At 46.8% G+C, this 19,409-nt stretch overlaps 2 protein-coding genes and 1 non-coding gene across 7 annotated transcripts in view; 1 reads left to right on the forward strand and 2 right to left on the reverse strand.

Moving 5' to 3' along the window:
• Window positions 1–1,737: 1,737 nt before the first annotated feature.
• LOC105491381 (solute carrier family 7 member 6 opposite strand) lies at window positions 1,738–12,136 on the reverse strand. The gene is made up of 5 exons (XM_011757739.2): window positions 11,923–12,136; window positions 11,524–11,802; window positions 5,164–5,370; window positions 2,926–3,046; window positions 1,738–1,991 (listed from the first exon to the last, which is right to left on the reverse strand). Exons 1-5 carry the CDS (start codon window positions 12,112–12,114, stop codon window positions 1,861–1,863), a joined length of 930 nt encoding a protein of 309 aa, XP_011756041.2. The 5' UTR covers window positions 12,115–12,136; the 3' UTR covers window positions 1,738–1,860.
• Window positions 12,137–12,173: 37 nt separating this feature from the next.
• LOC105491378 (protein arginine methyltransferase 7) overlaps window positions 12,174–19,409 on the forward strand; it is a 47,462-nt gene continuing 40,226 nt past the window's right edge. For 2 of the 5 annotated variants that reach the window (XM_071084783.1, XM_071084785.1), the window contains exons 1-2: window positions 12,174–12,316; window positions 16,977–17,154. In XM_071084783.1, coding sequence (XP_070940884.1) covers window positions 17,060–17,154 — 95 coding nt within the window. In that variant the 5' untranslated portion in view covers window positions 12,174–12,316; window positions 16,977–17,059. Of the gene's footprint in view, window positions 12,317–16,324; window positions 16,378–16,976; window positions 17,155–19,409 lie in introns of all 5 variants that reach the window. The other 3 variants (XM_071084787.1, XM_071084786.1, XM_071084784.1) reach the window with 2 other exon arrangements.
• LOC112428325 (small nucleolar RNA U13) lies at window positions 14,447–14,549 on the reverse strand. The gene has a single exon (XR_003020359.1). It is a non-coding gene; the product is annotated as a small nucleolar RNA U13 (small nucleolar RNA).

Here is a 19,409-nt window from a genome sequence, read left to right on the forward strand (position 1 = left end):
ATCCTCCTTTCATTTTTGGATGGTGACAGCATTCTTCCCCTTTGTGCTGGATACAGACTTCTCCCAGGATCCCTTTTTTGGGAGCAAAGCCAGACAATCCCTACAGCACTCAAGCTTCAGGGTGGAATTAATTTCTGCCAGCTCTTTGTTGTCTGTCTCAAATCCTTCTCCTGGTGTGCTTATCCCTTTTGCAGTGAGTACGGTTTATTAAGTTATCAGCCCTTTAATATTGGGGAAACTTAATGAGTATAAATGGCAGGGAGCACCCTGTAACAGCAGTGTTTTGTTTTTTCACCTGGTTGCTGTGAGTCCAAGAATGGCTTTCAATCCTTTGTTTCTATGTCTACAGACAGAAAACGAGATGTCTAATATTAGACATACAAGTTGCTGCCTGTTATAATGTTGAATTTGTGCATACCTAGGATGTTTGTTGTTTTAATTAGCTGCAATATATAGGGCCTGTGTACACAGAATTTAATCACTTCGGCAGGTTGAACAACTCCATGTAGATAAGAGCTAGTGTAGGTAAACGTTTAGAAAATGGACATAAAGTCAAAGTGATGGCAGGTAGGATGAAGGAGAGATACTTAGGAAATCCTAAAAGAGGCGGCAAGAAGGCATCTCCCTGTGTAAATTCCCTTCCCCCATGACAGTGAGTCAGAGACACTCACAGGTTATGAGGGCACAGCCCTAGCTGAATGTTCTGTTGTCCGAAATAGCTACTAGCCACATGTAGCTAATTACATTAAAATGAAATAAAACTAAAGCTCAGTTTCGCTTCAGTTGCGCTAATCACATTTCAAGTGCTCAGCAGCCACCTGTGTCTACTACTACACAGGGCAGACACAGAACACAGCCTCACTGCAGATAGTTCTACTGGACAATGTTACACTAGAATAAACACCAAGGCAGTCAGTTAAGGCAGCTATGGTTTGGAAAGGCATAGGAACAGAGTGTGCTTAGAAGAGATACAAGTTGTGGTAATAAAACTGATCCTGCTGATAGTAGTTTGTTTTTGTGGTGAGTGCTGTGAAGAGTAAACGTTACTCAGTGGAAAGCTAAGTTCAGAATGTGCTTTGTTTTTCCTCCTTTGCTTTAAGTCCTTGGTATTTATAATCAATGCTGAAACTTCGGTCTCACTACCACTCCATTTTAGATATTCAGATTTAAAAGGCTTTAAAAGAATTACTTTCTTCCATGTTCAAAGCTAGACTTTACTAAACACATGTATCACATTCATACACATTGTTTCTTGGCCCCACTGCCAAAGGAAGTCAGTCAGTCATTTCACAACTATTACCAGAGTTTGGAAGCCGAAATAGCTGTTAACTGAAATCTCCCACAGCTCACACAGACTGCTTTCTGCCCTAATGGCCATTACTATCCAGTCTGTGTTGCTACAAGGGACCCACAGTCCCCCTTTTAGATTCGATCAAAAGGAACAGGGTTTTCCCAGAGGCAGGCAGCCTGGTGGTATGGCAGAGCAGAAACTTACTGCTAATGAAACGGGAACCTCTCCTTCCCTTGTGGTTTCAGCACAGCACCTGAATGCCAGGAAAAATTCCTGGGCCAAGAAGCTAAAGCTAAAGAAACCTTCCTTTTTACACATTTTTTTTTTCTTTCAAACTGTAGGGTCACTTTTGATTGAGGCAAAGGGGCCCTACTATAAGTGGAAAAGACTCACTCCTTTAACATAAGTTTTCACTGTGGTAGGATGGTGCTGCCTGACATGCTTGATATGCTTTTCCTTGCACGTGTTAAGCTAGGAAACCTAAAAGGATGTCAGCAGGGCAGTTAACCCTGGACTCAGAGCCCTCAAGGGCTTGTGGCAGAACCTCATGGCTGGACATCACAAGACGATCAGTCTGAATCCAGGTCGTGGGGGCTGTCATAGCCAAACTCCTTCTGCACATCCAGAGGGTATTTGCTCCACATCCGTTGTCTGCTGCTGCCTCTTTCCTCCTCACTCAGGCTGTTGTAGTCAGCAGAGCCTAGAATGAGATTCCGGGAATGGATTCTAAATGTGATTTTCCTAGGCTACTGCAGGAACCCCTTCTCTTCTCAGAAAGGTCTGTTTTTGTTCCCGATTGTAATGCAAAATGCTTGCTCAATAAAGAAAATAAAGCATATAGAATTTTTTTTTTTTTTAAAGAAGCAATCACTTTCCTATCATCTAAAACAAGTTCCTTCACACTGGAGTATTCTGTCACTTCTCCCCTCCGTATAGTATTTTTTTTGTTGTTGTAACAGTTGTAGTCATATTGTAAATATTTTTGTACCTTTCTCCTTTTAACGTGTTATTGACAAACCTCCCCAATAGAATATTCAATTGTTTGTTTCATTTCTCTGTTGTCAGACACCAATAAATTCTTTTTTTGGGCCTTCTTCTACCTTCTTTAACATAGTTACCACAGGAATTATGTTGTCAGGTCATCTTTCTTTCTTCTTCCCCCAGGTATTATGTCTGTGTTGCATCTTTCTCAAAACAGGTGTACATGCAGCAGTTTTTTGAGAAGTTAGATAACTGATTTGTGAAAACTCTGGGCTTATTCCTACTGGCAAACCTCTCTCTTCCTTGGTTTCTTGACTGGGGCAGGGAAAAAGACAATGAGCTACATATTTTACACAATCTCAACCACCAAAATTCATATAGAACCATCTCATCTGCAGAGAAAATGAGGCTCAGTGAGGTGAACTAACTGCCCAAGAGCCACAGCAAAGTAATGACAACTACAGATTTGAACCCAGGCCTGATGGATTATTACACCCCCAGGAGGCCCCTGGGAAACACTGGTCTTTGGGTCTCCTACAGCACGAATTGCTCAATGGCAGAGAAGGAAAGGCAGTTAAGATGCACCTGTCAACTATGCCTGCCCCTCAGTCTCAGATCCTACCAGTCCCTCCCCGTCTGGGGCTGCCACCCACCTCTGGAATCCTCATCTCCATCACTGCTCTCCTCCTCTGGGTACTCATTGCGCCAGTTATTCTCACTGTTCTCATCATCTTCATCGTCGTAAATGTCCTCTGGTTCTTGATCTTCATTCACCTACACATCTCAACACAAACATGAGTCCAAATCAAAACCTCTAAGGTTATGCTCAGGGGGAAGTTGTTAGCATACCAGTTGGAGGGATGTCATGTAAAAGTGCCATGTGAAAAAACTGCAGACTAGGAGGTAGTTTGACTTCGTTGCACAAGAGGCTATGAGAGGGAGATAATAGCCTCCTTCCACCCAGAGTCCAGCTCCAGAATGATAGGACACGCTGAACTCCATGAGAAGGGAACACAGGGAAAAGAGAAGTGATGGCTCTGAGCGATTCCTTTAAATTCCAAAGGTCAAAACCAAAACCCAAGCATAAGAGGTGCAGAAAGGCAGGAGGAAGGGCCATGCAGTGGTCCAAGGTGGGTACCTGACTGCCACTCTCTGTCCTAACGCAGGTGCAGGATACAGTGCTTCTTTTTTTTTTTTTTTTTTTTTTTTTGAGACGGAGTCTCACGTTGTTGCCCAGGCTGGAGTGCAGTGGCGCGATCTCCACTCACTGCAAGCTCCGCCTCCCGGGTTCCCGCCATTCTCCTGCCTCAGCCTCCTGAGTAGCTGGGACTACAGGCGCCCGCCACCGCGCCCGGCTAATTTTTTGTATTTTTAGTAGAGACGGGGTTTCACTGTGGTCTCGATCTCCTGACCTTGTGATCCGCCCACCTCGGCCTCCCAAAGTGCTGGGATTACAGGCTTGAGCCACCGCGCCCGGCCTGATACAGTGCTTCTTGATTACAGTCTAAGCATGACAGTTAGGTGCCACCTTAAGTTTTCTTGTTAATCATTTTAGAATTTAAGAATAGGCCAGGCGCAGTGGCTCACGCCTGTAATCCCAGGACTCTGGGAGGCTGAGGTGGGCGGATCACTTGAGGTCAGAAGTTTGAGACCAGCCTAGGCAACGTGGTAAAACCCTGTCTCTACTAAAAATACAAGAATTAGCTAGGTGTGGTGGCATGCACCTGTAATCCCAGCTACTCGGGAGGCTGAAGCAGGAGAATCGCTTGAACCCAGGAGGGGGAGGTTGCAATGAGCCAAGATGGTGCCACTGCACTCCGGCCTGGGTGACAGAGCAAGACTCCATCTCAAAAAAAAAAAAAAAAAAAAAAAAAGATAATGGTGTCAGCTAGGTGTGGTGGCTCATAGCTGTAATCCCAGCACTTTGGGAGGCCAAGGTGGGAGGATCACTTGAGCCCAGGAGTTCAAGACCACAAGACCAGCCTGGACAACACAGTGAGACCCTGCCTCTACAAAAAAATCAACAAAAATTGGGCATTATGGTGCATGCCTGTACTCCTGGCTGGCTGCTTGGGAGGCTGAGATGGGAGGATGGCTTGAGCCTGGGAGACAGAGGCTGCAGTGAGCTCAGATAGCAACACTGCAGTCCAGCTTGGGTGACAGTGTGAGACCTTGTCTCAAAAAAGAAAAAAAAAAATAATGTCAGGATGTTAGCTTCCTTCATGCAAAGTTTTCTCTACTTCTAAGGTACGAATTAAAAAATAGGTTTTGTTGTCATTCACATTAAGAATTTCTGGTTTTATCTTGTCTTTATCTTACTCATAAATCCTATATACATATTTCCCCCCAAGAATGGATAGCTATAAACAATAAAGATGATGTTGCAAACCTTCTAAAATGTTCGTTAATGTAAAAATTATCAATCTAAGATGATCTTTCCCAAAATTCCCTGTACTATAAAGTCAGGTTCCTAAAAGGCACTTAGAATAAATTTTTCTTTTTTTTTTTTTTTTGAGACGGAGTCTCGCGCTGTTGCCCGGGCTGGAGTGCAGTGGCCGGATCTCAGCTCACTGCAAGCTCCGCCTCCCGGGTTTATGCCATTCTCCTGCCTCAGCCTCCCGAGTAACTGGGATTACAGGTGCCCGCCAACTCACCTGGCTAGTTTTTTGTATTTTTTTAGTAGAGACGGGGTTTCACCGTGTTCGCCAGGATGGTCTCGATCTCCTGACCTCGTGATCCACCCACCTCGGCCTCCCAAAGAAATTTTTCTTTTTAAGGAGGAAAAGAACTAAGGACAATGTTGATCAGGAGTGGAGCCCAGGGAAGCAAAGCATTCTGATTAGAGAAAGAGCTAGGATGCCTCCAGCCCCCTCTCCTCATGGGCCCCTTACCAGCTCCCACTCTTGGCTGTAGGGCTGCACAGAGAGGATGTTCTCAAGCCAGCCTGGAGTGGCCGTCTCCAAGTAGTAAATGTCATACACATAGTCATCGTGTTTTTGTTCTTCCTGGTGCCCGACTCCAGGTCCATCCTCAGACACAGTCAATCGCTCACGGATCAACTCTACAGAATTGCAGAGGATCACATCTGGGTCAGATGTCTGTAAAGAAACCACAGATCACACACACACACACATGCATGACCCAAAACATGATGTTCCATGAGGAGGAACCTATAAGTTGGGTGAAGGAAGGCTCCCTACAGTTGTGTGTGTGTGTGTGTGTGTGTGTGTGTGTGTGTTTGAGCGGGAGTCTCACTCTGCTCTGTCGCCCAGGTTGGAGTGCAGTGGCATGATCTTGGCTCACTGCAACCTCTGCCTCCCGGGTTCAAGTGTTTCTCCTGCCTCAGCTTCCCAAGTAGCTGGGACTACAGGCATGTGCCACCACACCCGGCTAATTTTTTGTGTTTTTAGTAGAGATGGGGTTTCACCGTATTAGCCAGGATGGTTTTGATCTCCTGACCTCAAGAAATCTGCGCACCCCGGCCTCTCAAAGTGCTGGGATTACAGGCGTGAGCCACCTTGCCCAGCCACAGTTCCATAGTGTTGTGGTCAAGATTCTTATCCCCATGAATTCCTAGTCTTTTAACTAGTTATTACATTAAATAATCAAGAATCTCTGTAAAATTACTGTGTAGTTCTTATTTTAAGATAGAAACCTACAAAATAGCCTCCTGCTCTTTTGTGCTCGGCTCTCACACCTATAATCCCAACACTTCAGGAAGCCAAGGTGGACAAATTGCTTGAGGCCAGAAACTCAAGAACAGCCTGGGCAACATGGCAAAACCCCCGCCTCTACAAAGAAATACAAAAATTAGCTGGGTGTGGTGGTGTGCACCTGTAGTCCCAGGTACTCGGGAGGTTGAGGCTGCAGAGAGCTGTGATCATGCCACTGTACTCCATCCTGGGTGACAGAGTGAGACCTGTCTCAAAACAATGAAAGAAAAAAAAAATATGGGAAGACTGACCTAAGGAGAGGGGAAAGACAGAAGACCTGGCCAGTCTTGACCCCAAGCTCTGAGTCAGACCTGCTTCTATAGGTCTTCTGAGATCCTTTGGTAACACACAATGTTCTCTCTTTGGGGATCAGTAGGCACACAGTAGCACCCCTATGGCTGAACCTGAAATGAGTCTCTGTGTGGCCTCCTGTGGAAGCCAACAGGTGTTTCCTGGTGACCTCTACCATTGCCCATCATTTGGCTTGCCATATATTTACATCCCACTTTTAACTACAAATTGGGAATGGGCTCACCTATAGTCTTTCTACTGGAAAGAACAGTTTGAAATGCAATGCCCTTGAACAGAAATGGCCCAGGTAAGATGTGCTCCAGTGCTGACAGGCTGTGTCATCCAGGGGCCTGGTGGCATGGGTCAGTTTGTTAACCACAGGGACATGCTGCAGATGGCTCCTCTTGATAGGTTCATCAGAGGACACTGCACAGCTCCAAGCAGACACCATGCAGGAAAATGGGGAGGATCCCACGACCGAGGCATATAAGGGGAGACCAATGCTATAATTTACAGACTAAGGAATTCTTCCTTGCTCCTAAGTCAAAAACTAGAGATGCCAGTTTTTCTGCAGGCTTTTGAGCAAACTTAAAGCTACCCATTACAAAAGTTCTGGCTCCAATCCACAAGTCCCTCCACTCAGTCAAATTATGCAGCCATTAAAATACAAGATTGCTGGGCACAGTGGCTCATGCCTGTAATCACAGCACTTTGGGAAGCCAAGGTGGGAGGAATGTTGGAGCCCAGGAGTTTGAGACTAGCCTGGGCAACATGGCAAAACCTAGTCTCTACAAAAAATACAAAAATTAGCTGGGTGTGGTGGCACAGGCCTGTGGTTCCAGCTACTCAAGAGGCTGAGGCAGGAGGATCACATGAGCCCAGGAGGTGGAGGCTGCACCGAGCTGTGATCATGCCACTGCACTCCAGCCTGGGCAACAGAGCGAGATGCTATCTCAAAAAAAAAGTACAAGAGTAGCAATACAGAAAAATGACAGATACAGAATTTTGTACAAGGAAAGAAACCAGTTCTATTCTACCTACTTTTGGGTTGGTAGTAAAATGGGAGATTTTCTCCTTTGTTGTATTTTTTCAAATTTCCTATAATGAGTATAAATTATTTTCTTTTTCTTTTTTGAGATGGAGTTTCGCTCTTGTCGCCCAGGCTTGAGTGCAACAGCGCAATCTCGGCTCACTGCAACCTCTGCCTCCCAGGTTCAAGCAATTCTCCTGCCTCAGCCTCCTGAGTAGCTGCGATTACAGGTGCGCACCACCATGCCTGGCCAATTTTTGTATTTTTAGTAGAGACAGGGTTTCACCATGTTGGTCAGGCTGGTCTCAAACTCCTGACCTCATGATCCACCCACCTTGGCCTCCCAAAGTGTTGGTATCACAGGCATAAGCCACCGTGCCCGGCCTATTATTGCTTAAAGAGGCGGTTTTCACTATGTTGCCCACACTGGCTTTTAACTCCGAGCCTTAGGTGATCTTTCTATTTCACCCTCCTGAGTAGCTGGGACTAAAGGTGTGCACCACTGCTCTTAGCTAGAAGAAAAATTATTATTATTATTTCTGCAGAGATGGAGTCTTGCTGTGTTGCTCAGGATGGTCTCGAATTTCAGGCCTCAATCCTCCTGCCTTAGCCTCCCAAAGTGCTAGGATTATAGGAGTAACCCACCGTGCCCCTTGCTGAAAATTATTTTAAAGTCTATGTCTATGTGTATTCATTCCTTCATTCATTCACTCAGAATCAGGGTCTTGCTCTGTCGCCCAGGCTGGAAGGCGGCAGTATGATCATGGCTCACTGCAGCCTTGAATTCCTGGGCTCAAGTGTTCCTTTCTTGGCCTCCCAAAGTGTTGGGACTACAGGTATGAACCACTGAGCCCAGCCCATATTTTCAGTTACGCTACACACAGCATTTTGTACTGTTAAACATATATATTTTCCCCTACAACCAGTCTTCACGGTTATCAGTTCTAAGGGTCCAGACAGTTACATGTGTCAATCTCTTGGATACAATTTTTAACCTCCATGTATAGTGTTGCAATGAATGTGCCATTTCCTGCATTTGAAAATGGAGATGTAAGTATCTAACTCATAACGGTTTTGTGAGGATTAAATGAGTTAATTAAAAGAAAATATAACAAGTACCTAACACACTATTTGACATAATCACTTAGTCAATCAATGGTAGCTTTCGTTAATATCATAGCTTAGCTATTTGCTTCTGCTGAATTATTTCCCTAGGATAAATCTTGGAGGTGAGACTACTAGTTAAAAGGAACTGAAGTCCTTTAATTTTTAAATTTCCTATTAAATTTATCTAATAGGAATTTATTTGCTTAAAATGTAAATTATGTCAATTTAAGGAGAAATTCATTGTAACATAACAGAAATGCTGTCATTTTAAAATTTCCTTAGAAATTTTTAATTTTAAAATTTTCCTAGATTATGCATGACTTTAGATCCAAACAATAAGTTTACATATGTAAAAATATGGCTCCCACCCCCGTAAAGCCATGCTGTTTTCCAAAAGGCTTGCATCAATTTTATTCCTACAATTGTATACACTTTTAATCACTGCCTTGCCAGCAGTGCTATCAACTACTTTTTTCCTGCTAGTCTAGTATGCATAAAACCTCAAGCATGCTTTAAGCTTAAATTCATTTTTCCCCCTATAATTACTCTATGCAAACATTTTTGGTATGCTTAGAGTCGGTATTGCTTTACTGGAAAAATCTCTGTTCATATCCATCATCAGTTTATCTCCTAGTTTTCTTAATTAAAATTAAATTAGCCATTTACTCTTTTTTTTTGAGATGGAGTTTTGTTCTTCTTGCCCAAGCTGGAGTGCAGTGGTGCAATCTTGGCTTACTGCAACCTCCGCCTCCTGCGTTCAGGTGATTCTCCTGCCTCAGCCTCCGAAGTAGCTGGGATTACAGGCACATACCACCACGCCCGGCTAATTTTTGTATTTTTAGTAGAAACAGGGTTTCGCCATATTGGCCAGGCTGGTCTTGAACTCCTGACCTCAAGTGATCTACCTGCCTCGGCCTCCCAAAGTGCTGGGATTATAGACGTGAGCCACTGTGCCCGGCCTAATGAACTATTTACTTGATTCAATTCCACTGAGCATTAGTTTACTTTACACATTTTATAAGTCATGCATTAGTCTGGAATGTTTTGGTGAAAGATGTTGCTATGGACATCATACACAAATTGCTATCAGTTACACTAGCACCAGCCAGGCATGGTGGCGCACGCCTGTAATCCTAGCATTTTGGGAGGCCGAGGTGGGTGGATCACCTGAGGTCAGGAGTTCAAGACCAGCCTGGCCAACATAGTGAAACCCTGTCTCTAACTAAAAATACAAAATTAGCTGGATGTGGTGGCTCACGCCTGTAATCCCAGCTACTCGGGAGGCTGAGGCATGAGAACGACTTGAACCCCCAGGAGGTGGAGGCTGCAGTGAGCCAAGATCGCGCCACTGCACTACAGCCTGGGCGACAAGGGCGAGACTCCATCTCAAACAAAACAAAAACAATAACAATAAACAATTACAGTAGTACCATTTGCTTGTTGCTTGTGGATTCATTTTGAATTGTAATTTTTTTAAGTTTCAAAAATGATTGAGCTCTATAAAAATGTTTATCAAGAGAGGGCACATTGGCTGGGCGCAGTGGCTCATGCCTGTAATCCCAGCACTTTGGGAGGTTGAGGTGGGCGGATCACTTGAGGCCAGGAGTTTGAAACCAGCCTGGCCAACATCGCGAAATCCCGTCTCTACTAAAAATACAAAAGTTAGCCGGATGTGGTGGCTCACACTTGTAATCCCAGCTATTTGGGAGGCTGAGGCAGGAGAATTGCTTGAACCCGGGAGTTGGAGGTTGCAGTGAGCCGGGATCATGCCAGTGCACTCCAGCCTGGGCCACAGAGTGAGAGTCCAACTCAAAAAAAAAAAGGCACACCTTATGTTGAGAGTTTTCGTTTTTTTTAGAGACAGTATCTTGCTCTGTTGCCCAAACCAGAGGGCAGTGACTTGATCATAGCTCACTGCAATCTCTAATTCCTGAGTTTAAATGATCCTCCTACCCCAGCCTCCCCAGTAGCTAGCACTACAAGTGCATGCCACCATGCCCAGCTAATTTCCTTTTTCTTTTTGTAGTGACAAGGTCTTGCTTTATTGCCCAGGCTGGTCTCAAGCGACCCTCCTGCCTCAGCCTCTCAAAGCGCTGGGATTACAAGAAGAATTTTATTTTATTTTTTTTGAGACAGGGCCTCACTCTGTCACCTAGGCTGAAATGCCACTGCCGCACAATCATGGCTCACCGTAGCCTTGACCGCTCTAGGCTCAGGTGATCCTCCCGCCTGGGCCTCCCTACGTGCTAGGACTACTGGCGTCAGCTACTGTGCCCAGCCTCGAGGAAAATTTTCCATTTCTGTAGTTTCGCTGCATGTAATAGACTTCTTCTGGAAGTGAGTGCAAATGAATTTAGCAAATGTAATATAAAGAAAAGCACTGGATTAAATGTTAGAAGACTTGCGTTCTAGACCTCAATCTACCTCAAACTGGGTATGCTACCCAGAACTATTCCTTTAAGCTCTCTTTGATCAATTTTCCTACCTGCTCTCTCTCTGCTTTGCTCCAGTGACCCCCCCCATCTCAGTCAGGCTGAAAGGACTTGTAAAGACATTTCCTTACAAGTACCTAGAGTGTCTAGCAGGCACTCCTCCCCTCAAATTCCTTACTGGTCTCCTCTAGCTCACCCGGCTCCAGGCACCTTGCAAGGAGCAGGGAAACTCGGCTTCAGAGCCTCTTTACTTTCAGGTTCTCTGCCTAGAAGTCCTCTCCATATGTGGAATGCCCTGCCATTCACCTTCTGCAAGTCTTCACTCAAATGTCATTTTCTCAGTGACACTCTCACTGAAGTGGCACAACTCTTTCTGCTTTGTCTCCCCGCCTCCTTACATCCCTTATCATCATCTGACACTGAATTGACTTGTTTACTGTTTCTGTTTACCTGCATGTTAGGTTCACACTGCTGTATCCACAGAATCTAAAAAAAATACCTGGCATTTAGTAGGCACGTAGTAAACACATGTTGGATGAATAACCAAAACTGTAAAATGAGGCCGTCACGCCGGATGGATCATGCATCCCCTTAAGATGAAACTGTGCTGCTACTGGGCCCAGTCTTCTGGCATTACCGTCCTGAGAAGCCCAGCACCACCTTCCGAGGCGTACTCACTTTGCAGGAGCCTGCAGCGGCGGCTTCAGGTTCTCCCTCCTCGTGGACAAGGTCTAACAACTGAAAGCCCGAGTCCCCGGCGGCTTCTGGGTTCCCCGGCGTGTACTCGGACTCCTGGCCGCTCGAGGTGGTCCCCAAGGATCGGCGGCTGGAAACCACCCGGTAGCGGCCCTCCTGCCGGATCTCCCGAGCCGAGGCGCGGAGATTGCAGCGGACACGCTGCTGGCTGTCCCGTGACGGGCGCAGAACTGCCCGCAGGAGAGGCTGGACTGGTTCCTCCTAGGGGGCAACAGGGGAGGGAGGCCAGCGTAAGCAGGAGTTCGCGAGCGGGTCAGGGATCGGGTTTCCTAACGGCTGCACCCTAAGATGCCCTCCACATCACTGCACCACGCCCAATACCTGGGAGCACACAGTGGCCACCAAGTGGAAGACATTATTCTCCGCTGCTCTCTCCAAACTCGCCGACGTCTTCTGTGCCGCCGACTCGACCTCGTCGCTCCGGAGGCGTTTACAAGCGAGCACAAGAGCCTCGGCCGGCTCCGCACTGCGCTTCCGCTTCACCCGCAGCACAGCTGTCCTGCCGGCCTCCATAGTGGCTGCCGCTGAGCATTGTGGGAACGCGCGGGGTGTGATGGGATAGCCTTCTAGTTCTGCCTTGGGACCCGCCCCCCGCCCCCCGCCCCCCGCCCCCCGCCCCCCGCACGCTCCTCGGCGCAGATAGATCCCGCCCCGCGTGCTGGACGCGGCAAAATGGTGGTAGCAGAGAAGGCGAGCGAAGCGTTTCCCGTGGCAGGTGAGGCGCTGGGTATGCGGGGAAGGTGGGGTCGCTTTGGGGTTCGGGGTGCAGCCAGCATCATGTCCTTAGCACCAGGGCCTCGGCAGAGGAGCCTGGCGTGGGCGTACTTGGACTCCGGGGACTTTTCTAGAGTCCGCGTGGGGCAGCTCGGAGCACCCTGGCCTGCAGGAGAGCGGGGTTCCAGGCTGGCCCCGGCTCTGCAGTCCAGCCGGGTGCCTGCTGCTCGCGGGGCTGGGTCGCAGTACTGGTGCCTGGAGCCTCCCCTTAGAGGCCGCAGTAGCTCCAACCATCGCATCCCTAACTGGGCCACGAGTTCTCTGATTGACCTGCTGATGTCTTCCCCGCTCACTGTGTTCTGAGTAATTGGAGAGTCATGTATTCACTACATGCCAGCCAGAGTGGTTCTGTAAAAGCGTACGTCCAGTGTAGATATGCTTCTGCTTAAAGCTCTTGAGTGGCTCCCACTGCTTTTGGAACAAGATCCAAACGCCTTTCCAAAGTCGACAAGGCCCAGCTTGATTGAGCAGAAGATGTGATAGGAGGTGAGGAATGGGGGCTTCTGCAAAAGTGCTTCGGTAGCTCAGGCTTTTGGCACATTTTGCTTGTGCACCTAGTTCTTTCTACCTTAGGGCCTTTTTTTGGGAAAGTTGGGGTAAGGATTCCTGACCTGTAAAAACTCTTCCCCAACTTTTATCCTGGTTTGTCTTGTAGATCTCAAATGCTACCTTCCTCAAAGAGTCCTTCTGTAACCTTGGTTTTCTCTTTCTACAACGCTCTGTGTATTTCTTGCATTCATGTAGTCTGTAATTTGTATTACTCTCTCATTAGTCTAAGCTCTTGGAGGGCAAGGGTTTTCTCTAGCTTATGGTGGTGGCTCCAGTCCCTAATATAGTGCCTGGCACGTAGAAGGTATTCAGTCAAGTTTGTTATTTTATTTTTTCGAGAGAGAGCCTCACTCTGCTGCCTAGGCTGAGTGCAGTGGTGTGATCAAGGCCCACTGCAGCCTTGACCTCCTGGGCTCAGGCAATCCTCTCACCTCAGCCTCCAGAGTAGCTGGGACTACAGGCATGCGCCACTATACTCGGCTAATTTTTAATTTTAGTATATGTATATTTAATGTATACATATATATTTTCAAGACAGGGTCTCACTCTGTCACCCAGGCTGGAGTTCAGTGGCGCCATCTCGGCTCACTGCAACCTCCGCCTCCGGGGCTCAAGTGATTCTCCTACCTCAGCCTCCCGAGTAACTGGGACTACAGGCACAGGTCACCGCGCCCGGCTAATTTTTTAAAAAAATTTTTTGTAGAGAACGGGGTCTCACTATGTTGCGCAGGCTGGTCTGGAACTCCCAGATCCGATATCCTTGCGCCTCGGCCTCCCAAAGTGCTGGGATCACAGGTGTGAGCCACCACACCCTAGCAAATACATTTTGAGTGAATGTTAAGGACCATCTGCTCTGCAGTTTGACGGGTAATACAATTAGGGCTTGGCATGGTGGTTTCTATTTCCTACTTGTAAATGGCCATGCGAGTTTACAACTCTTGGAGAATGAGGAGGGGGTCAGAGAATATCTCCTCAATCTGTAGTGTAGACTTCTTCTGGGAGAGGACAAATAATAATGGATGAGGGCATTTAGCCAGAGAAGGTGTGTAGTGCCCACCAGAAGAGGTTCGTGCCTTCATAAAATTGTTAACACAAGACAAGGTTCCAGGTTGGTTGGTTTTTTTTTGAGATACAGTCTTGCTCTGTTGCCCAGGCTGGAGTGCAGTGGCGTGATCTTGGCTCACTGCAACCTCTGCCTCCCAGGTTTAAGCAATTCTCCTGCCTCAGCCTCCCAAGTAGCAGGGATTGCAGGCACCTGCCACCACGCCCACTAATTTTTTTTATTTTTAGTAGAGATAGGATTTCGCCATGCTGGCCAGACTGGTCTCAAACTCCTGACCTCAGGTGATCCACCTGCCTTGGTCTCCCAAAGTGCTGGGATTATAGGCGTGAGTCACCGCGCCTGGGCTCTTCCAGGTTTTGAAAACACTGTGGTCCTGGTGTTCGACTCAGCAACATCACAGACAGGAAAGGAATCCTATGGATTAAAGTTCTTTACTATACGTTTTTTTTTTTTCCTCCACTTCAGATAGGTAATGTGCCAGTGTAGTAAAGGTTTGAGGGGAGGCACGTCTGACACAGGCGCATGAACATCCAGTCATCACGCTTGTGAGTTACAAAAGGATCACTCTTAACCTTTAAGTAACTTCAGAATTGATTCCACGTGGACCACAGGATTAGTATTTCAGGACTCTACCATGTGGAGCCTATTGACAATGTTTGACACCTGGTCCAGTTTTACTTCACCAAACTGATTGATTTAATGTGCGTGATTGTCCAAGCCTTTCTAATTGGATGAAATGCCTTCTCCCTCCACATACCCCACCTTCTCGTGCCTCAGCTGAATCCACCTTTTAAGCTTTCCCTGAACATTCAGCTAGGTATGGCCATTTCTTTAGCATTTGTTGGACACAGTTTTCCAATGCACATTACAGATTCTGATAGTTCTAAATATTCTATCTGTAAAATAAGTATTAGTACGAGATAAAGTGGATTATAGCAATGCTGTTAAACTGCTGGTTGCAACCCATTGATGGGTCCTGACCAGCAAGTAAAAGTGCAGCTGGGTGCTGTGGTGCATGCCGGTAGACTAGCTACTTGGGAGGCTGATGTAGGAGGACCTTGAGTCCGGGAGTTCAAGGCTGTAGAGTATAATATCATGCCTGTGAATAGCCACTGCACTACAACCTGGACAGCGGGGAGATCCCATCTCTTAAAAACAGCGGAAATGAAATAGAGCGTATCAGAGGGCCTTGTTCGTAGGAAGTCAGTATTGTTTCGTGGAACTTTTAGTTACATGCGTATGTGTGTATTGAGGCTCATTGTAAAGTATATTTCTTACTGGGGTTATCAGAAAGTTTGAAGGCCATTAGACTGGGGATAGGTATGCTGGGATTTTAAAAGTAGAGTTTTACCTGGACAAATTGTCTACTTTGAACCTGACTGTCTGACTGTGTTTGTTCAGGGAAGGTTGTTTCTAATCTATTTGCTTTTTTTTTTTTTTTTTTTTTTGAGACGGAGTCTTGCTCTGTCGCCCAGGCTGGAGTGCAGTGGCCGGATCTCAGCTCACTGCAAGCTCCGCCTCCCGGGTTTATGCCATTCTCCTGCCTCAGCCTCCCGAGTAGCTGGGACTACAGGCGCCCGCCACCTCGCCCGGCTAGTTTTTTGTATTTTTTAGTAGAGACGGGGTTTCACCGTGTTAGCCAGGATGGTCTCGATCTCCTGACCTCGTGATCCACCCGTCTCGGCCTCCCAAAGTGCTGGGATTACAGGCTTGAGCCACTGCGCCCGGCTGCTTTTTTGTTTGTTTGTTTTGGGGACGGAGTCTTACTCTCTCGCCCAGGCTGGAGTGCGGTGGCACGGTCTCGGCTCACTGCAACCTCCGCCTCCCGGGTTCAAGCGATTCTCCTGCCTCAGCCTCCCGAGTAGCTGGGATTACAGATGTGCGCCACCATACCTGGCTAATTTTTGTAGTTTTAGTAGAGACGGAGGTTTTACCATGTTGGCCAGGCTGGTCTTGAACTCCTGACCTCAGGTGATCCGCCTGCTTTGGCCTCCCAAAGTGCTGGGATTATAGGTGTGAGCCACCGAGCCCAACCTGTTTCTCATCTATTTGTGTAAGAATTCCATGTTTACTTACTAGTAAACTTTTTTACTTGCTAGTATTAGCTGGGAGTAGGGCACTCACTTGTAGTTCGAGCTACTGGAGAGGCTGAGGCAGGAGGAATGCTTGAGCCCAGGAATTTGAGTCCAGCCTGGGCAATATAACGAGACCCCGTCTTAAGAAGAATGGTAATATCATGAACATTTATGTTCCCACCACCCAGTTTAAGAAAAAGAACAATACTTTTGAAGTGTGCTGTGTACCCCTCCTTGATCCCATCTCTCCCTTCTCTTTTAGAAGTGAACTGTCCTGATTCCCTGCTATGCTTTTTAGTGTGATTCCTGAAGAAGGTATCATTCCATTTTGCATAGTTATAAATTTTATGGCAATGGAGTCGTATTGCATGTGTTGTGTGATTTGCTGTTTTTGCTCGTCATTATATTCCTGGCGTTATCCATTTTTAGGTTTATGTGTTGCTGTGATTTATATTGTTTAGATGAAAGTTTTCCTGGTTTGACTTGCTCTATCTTCATATTTTTCCTTAAGCTAAGGGTTCAGGATACAAAGGCGGTATTGGTGGCACTTCTTTACCAGCACCCCATCTCTTCTCCTCCTAGCCTTGAGGGCTGCACCTGGATGAACCTGTGAGGCTCATTTGACCCTTTTGGAAGCACCGAAGCCTGCTGAAGTTTCCAGACATCTGTATAAATCTGTTGTAGTTTTTTAAATGTTATACGCTGGATATAAAACCAAGTAACTCCTGCTGGAAACATTTACAATATTGATTAACAAATACTGTCAGTGGCTTTGACATTTTTGTCAGTTTCTTGATTTTCCCCCCACTTTTTGTCTCCCCTCCCCTCCTCCACATTTTGGGGCATTATGCTGTTAATAGATTTTTTTCTGTTCGTTTGTTTATACACCTCCTGTTTCCTTCTGATGTTAATAGGTTTCTGACAGTCAGACTTGTCCACAAGAACTCAACTGGCAAGGCTGCTTTTCTGTGCTAAAACTGGGGAGCTGGTGGGCACCATGAAGATCTTCTGCAGTCGGGCCAATCCGACCACGGGGTCTGTGGAGTGGCTGGAGGAGGACGAACATTATGATTACCACCAGGAGATTGCAAGGTACTGGCTTGGTTTATAGCAGGCTGCAGCTGGGTGGGGCACTGATCTCAAAGCAGATGCCTTGGGATCCAGTCTGAGCGTGGGCTAGAGTGTCACCCAGTGCTTATGATGAGTGCTGGTGTTGGTGCTGAGCAGGTCTGCTCAGCCAGGTAGGTATATGTGGCAGTTAGGCAAAGTCATGCTTGTTTGGAGTGTCAGACATTATGTAGCAGCCTTAGCAGAGCCTCAGCATCTGTTTAGTGGAGCAAAGAAAACCCAAGCCTCAGTAGTGTTGATGAAGTTGAATCATTTACTTGCCTTACTGAAATGGTGACAGTGTTCATCATTTGGTTAAATTCTTTTGAATGAAAAAAAATGAGATTTTTTTTTTCCTTAGAAGAAATATTTAAAAGTATGTGAGTTGTTGGCCAGGCACAGTGGCTCATGCCTGTAATTCTAGCACTTTGGAGGCTGAGGTGGGCAGATCACCTGAGATCAGGAGTTTGAGACCAGCCTGGCCAACATGGAGAAACCCAGTCTCTACTAAAAATACAAAATTAGCCGGGCATTGTGGCTCATGCCTGTGATCCCAGCTTACTTGGGAGGCTGAGACAGGAGAATTGCTTGAACCTGGGAGGCAGAGGTTGTGTTGAGCCAAGATCGCACCATTGCACTCCAGCCTGGGCAACAAGAGCAAAACTCTGTCTCAAAAAAAAAGTATGTGAGTTGTTATGTAGCAATCGTTAAGTGCATTCGGTGTGCCAGCATTGTGCTAAGGCTGTGGATACCAGATGAGGAAGATCCCGTTCTTATCTTCAAGGACTATGCAGTTTTGTGGAAGAGACGGGCACGTAAAAAATTATAGCACAAAGGCCGGCACGGTGGGTCATGCCTGTAATCCTAGCACTTTGGGATCACTTGACGGTCAGCAGTTCGAGACCAGCCTGGCCAACATGGTGAAACCCCGTCTCTACACAAAAAAAATTAGCTGGGAGTGGTGGTGGGTGCCTGTAATTTCCAGCTACTTGGGAGGCTGAGGCAGGAAAATCACTTGAACTCGAGAGGTGCAGGTTGCAGTGAGCCGAGGTTGTGCCACTGCACCCCAGCCTGGGTAACAGAGTGAGATTCTGTCTCAAAAAAAAAAAAAAAAAAAAGATTACAGCACGGTGAGATAAAGGCACAAAAGGTCATGGAAGCAACAAGAACCAGCTGGACTTGGGGTGGGAGGTAATGTTTGAATAATTTCTCAGTTCTAAAGGAAGAGAAGCTGAAGTCTGAGCTGTAGGGATTACATGTAAGCTTTCAGATGGGCCAGTTTGTGACTGGGTGCAGTGGCCCACACCTGTAGTCCCAGCTACTTGGGAGGCCAAGGCAGGAGGATTGCTTGTGCCCACGAGTTCAAGTCCAGCATGGGCAACATAGTAAAACCCTGTCTCACAAACAGGAAAAAAAAGACCAAAAACAGGCCGGACACTGTGGCTCACGCCTGTAATCCCAGCACTTTGGGAGGCCAAGGTGAGCGGGAGTTCGAGGTTGGTTGAGGTCCGTCCTGAGGTCGGGAGTTCAAGAACAGCCTGATCAACATGGAGAAACCCAGTCTCTACTAAAACTACAAAATTAGCTGGGCGTGGTGGCACACGCCTATAATCCCAGCTGCTCGGGAGGCTGAGGCAGGAGAATCACTTGAACCGGGGAGGCAGAGGTTGCCGTGAGCTGAGATCGTGCCATTGCACTCCAGCCTGGGCAACAAGAGCGAAACTGTCTCAAAAAAAAAAAAAAAAAAAAAAAAACCCACAAAAAAACAGATGGGCTAATTTGGGGAGCAGCTAGCAGTTTAGCGTGTTTGGAGTGTGGTGCAAAAGTACTATGGTAAGAGAGGCTGCTGAAAGCATAGGCGGGGTCATTCTGTAAAGGATGGTAGCAAAATGCAGGAAGAGGAACACGAGTTTAAGTCCGAGCTCTGCCACTTCTCTACTCTCTTGGCCAAGTTACTTCTCTGAGCCTTAATCTAACATAATATATACTTCAATATGATAATACATTGTCTCACAGTGTAATACAATTATCTTAGAATTGTTTGATGATTAAGTGTAATACAGTGTCTGGTGCAGAATTAGGGCTTAAAATTTTTTTTTTTTGAGACGGAATCTTGCTCTGTCGCCCAGGCTGGAGTGCAGTGGCGTGATCTCGGCTCACTGCAAGCTCCGCCTCCCAGGTTCACGCCATTCTCCTGCCTCAGCCTCCCGAGTAGCTGGGACTACAGGCGCCTGCCGCCA

The sequence above is a fragment of the Macaca nemestrina genome, chromosome 18 (genome assembly GCF_043159975.1).
Source record: "Macaca nemestrina isolate mMacNem1 chromosome 18, mMacNem.hap1, whole genome shotgun sequence".
NCBI lineage: Eukaryota > Metazoa > Chordata > Mammalia > Primates > Cercopithecidae > Macaca > Macaca nemestrina.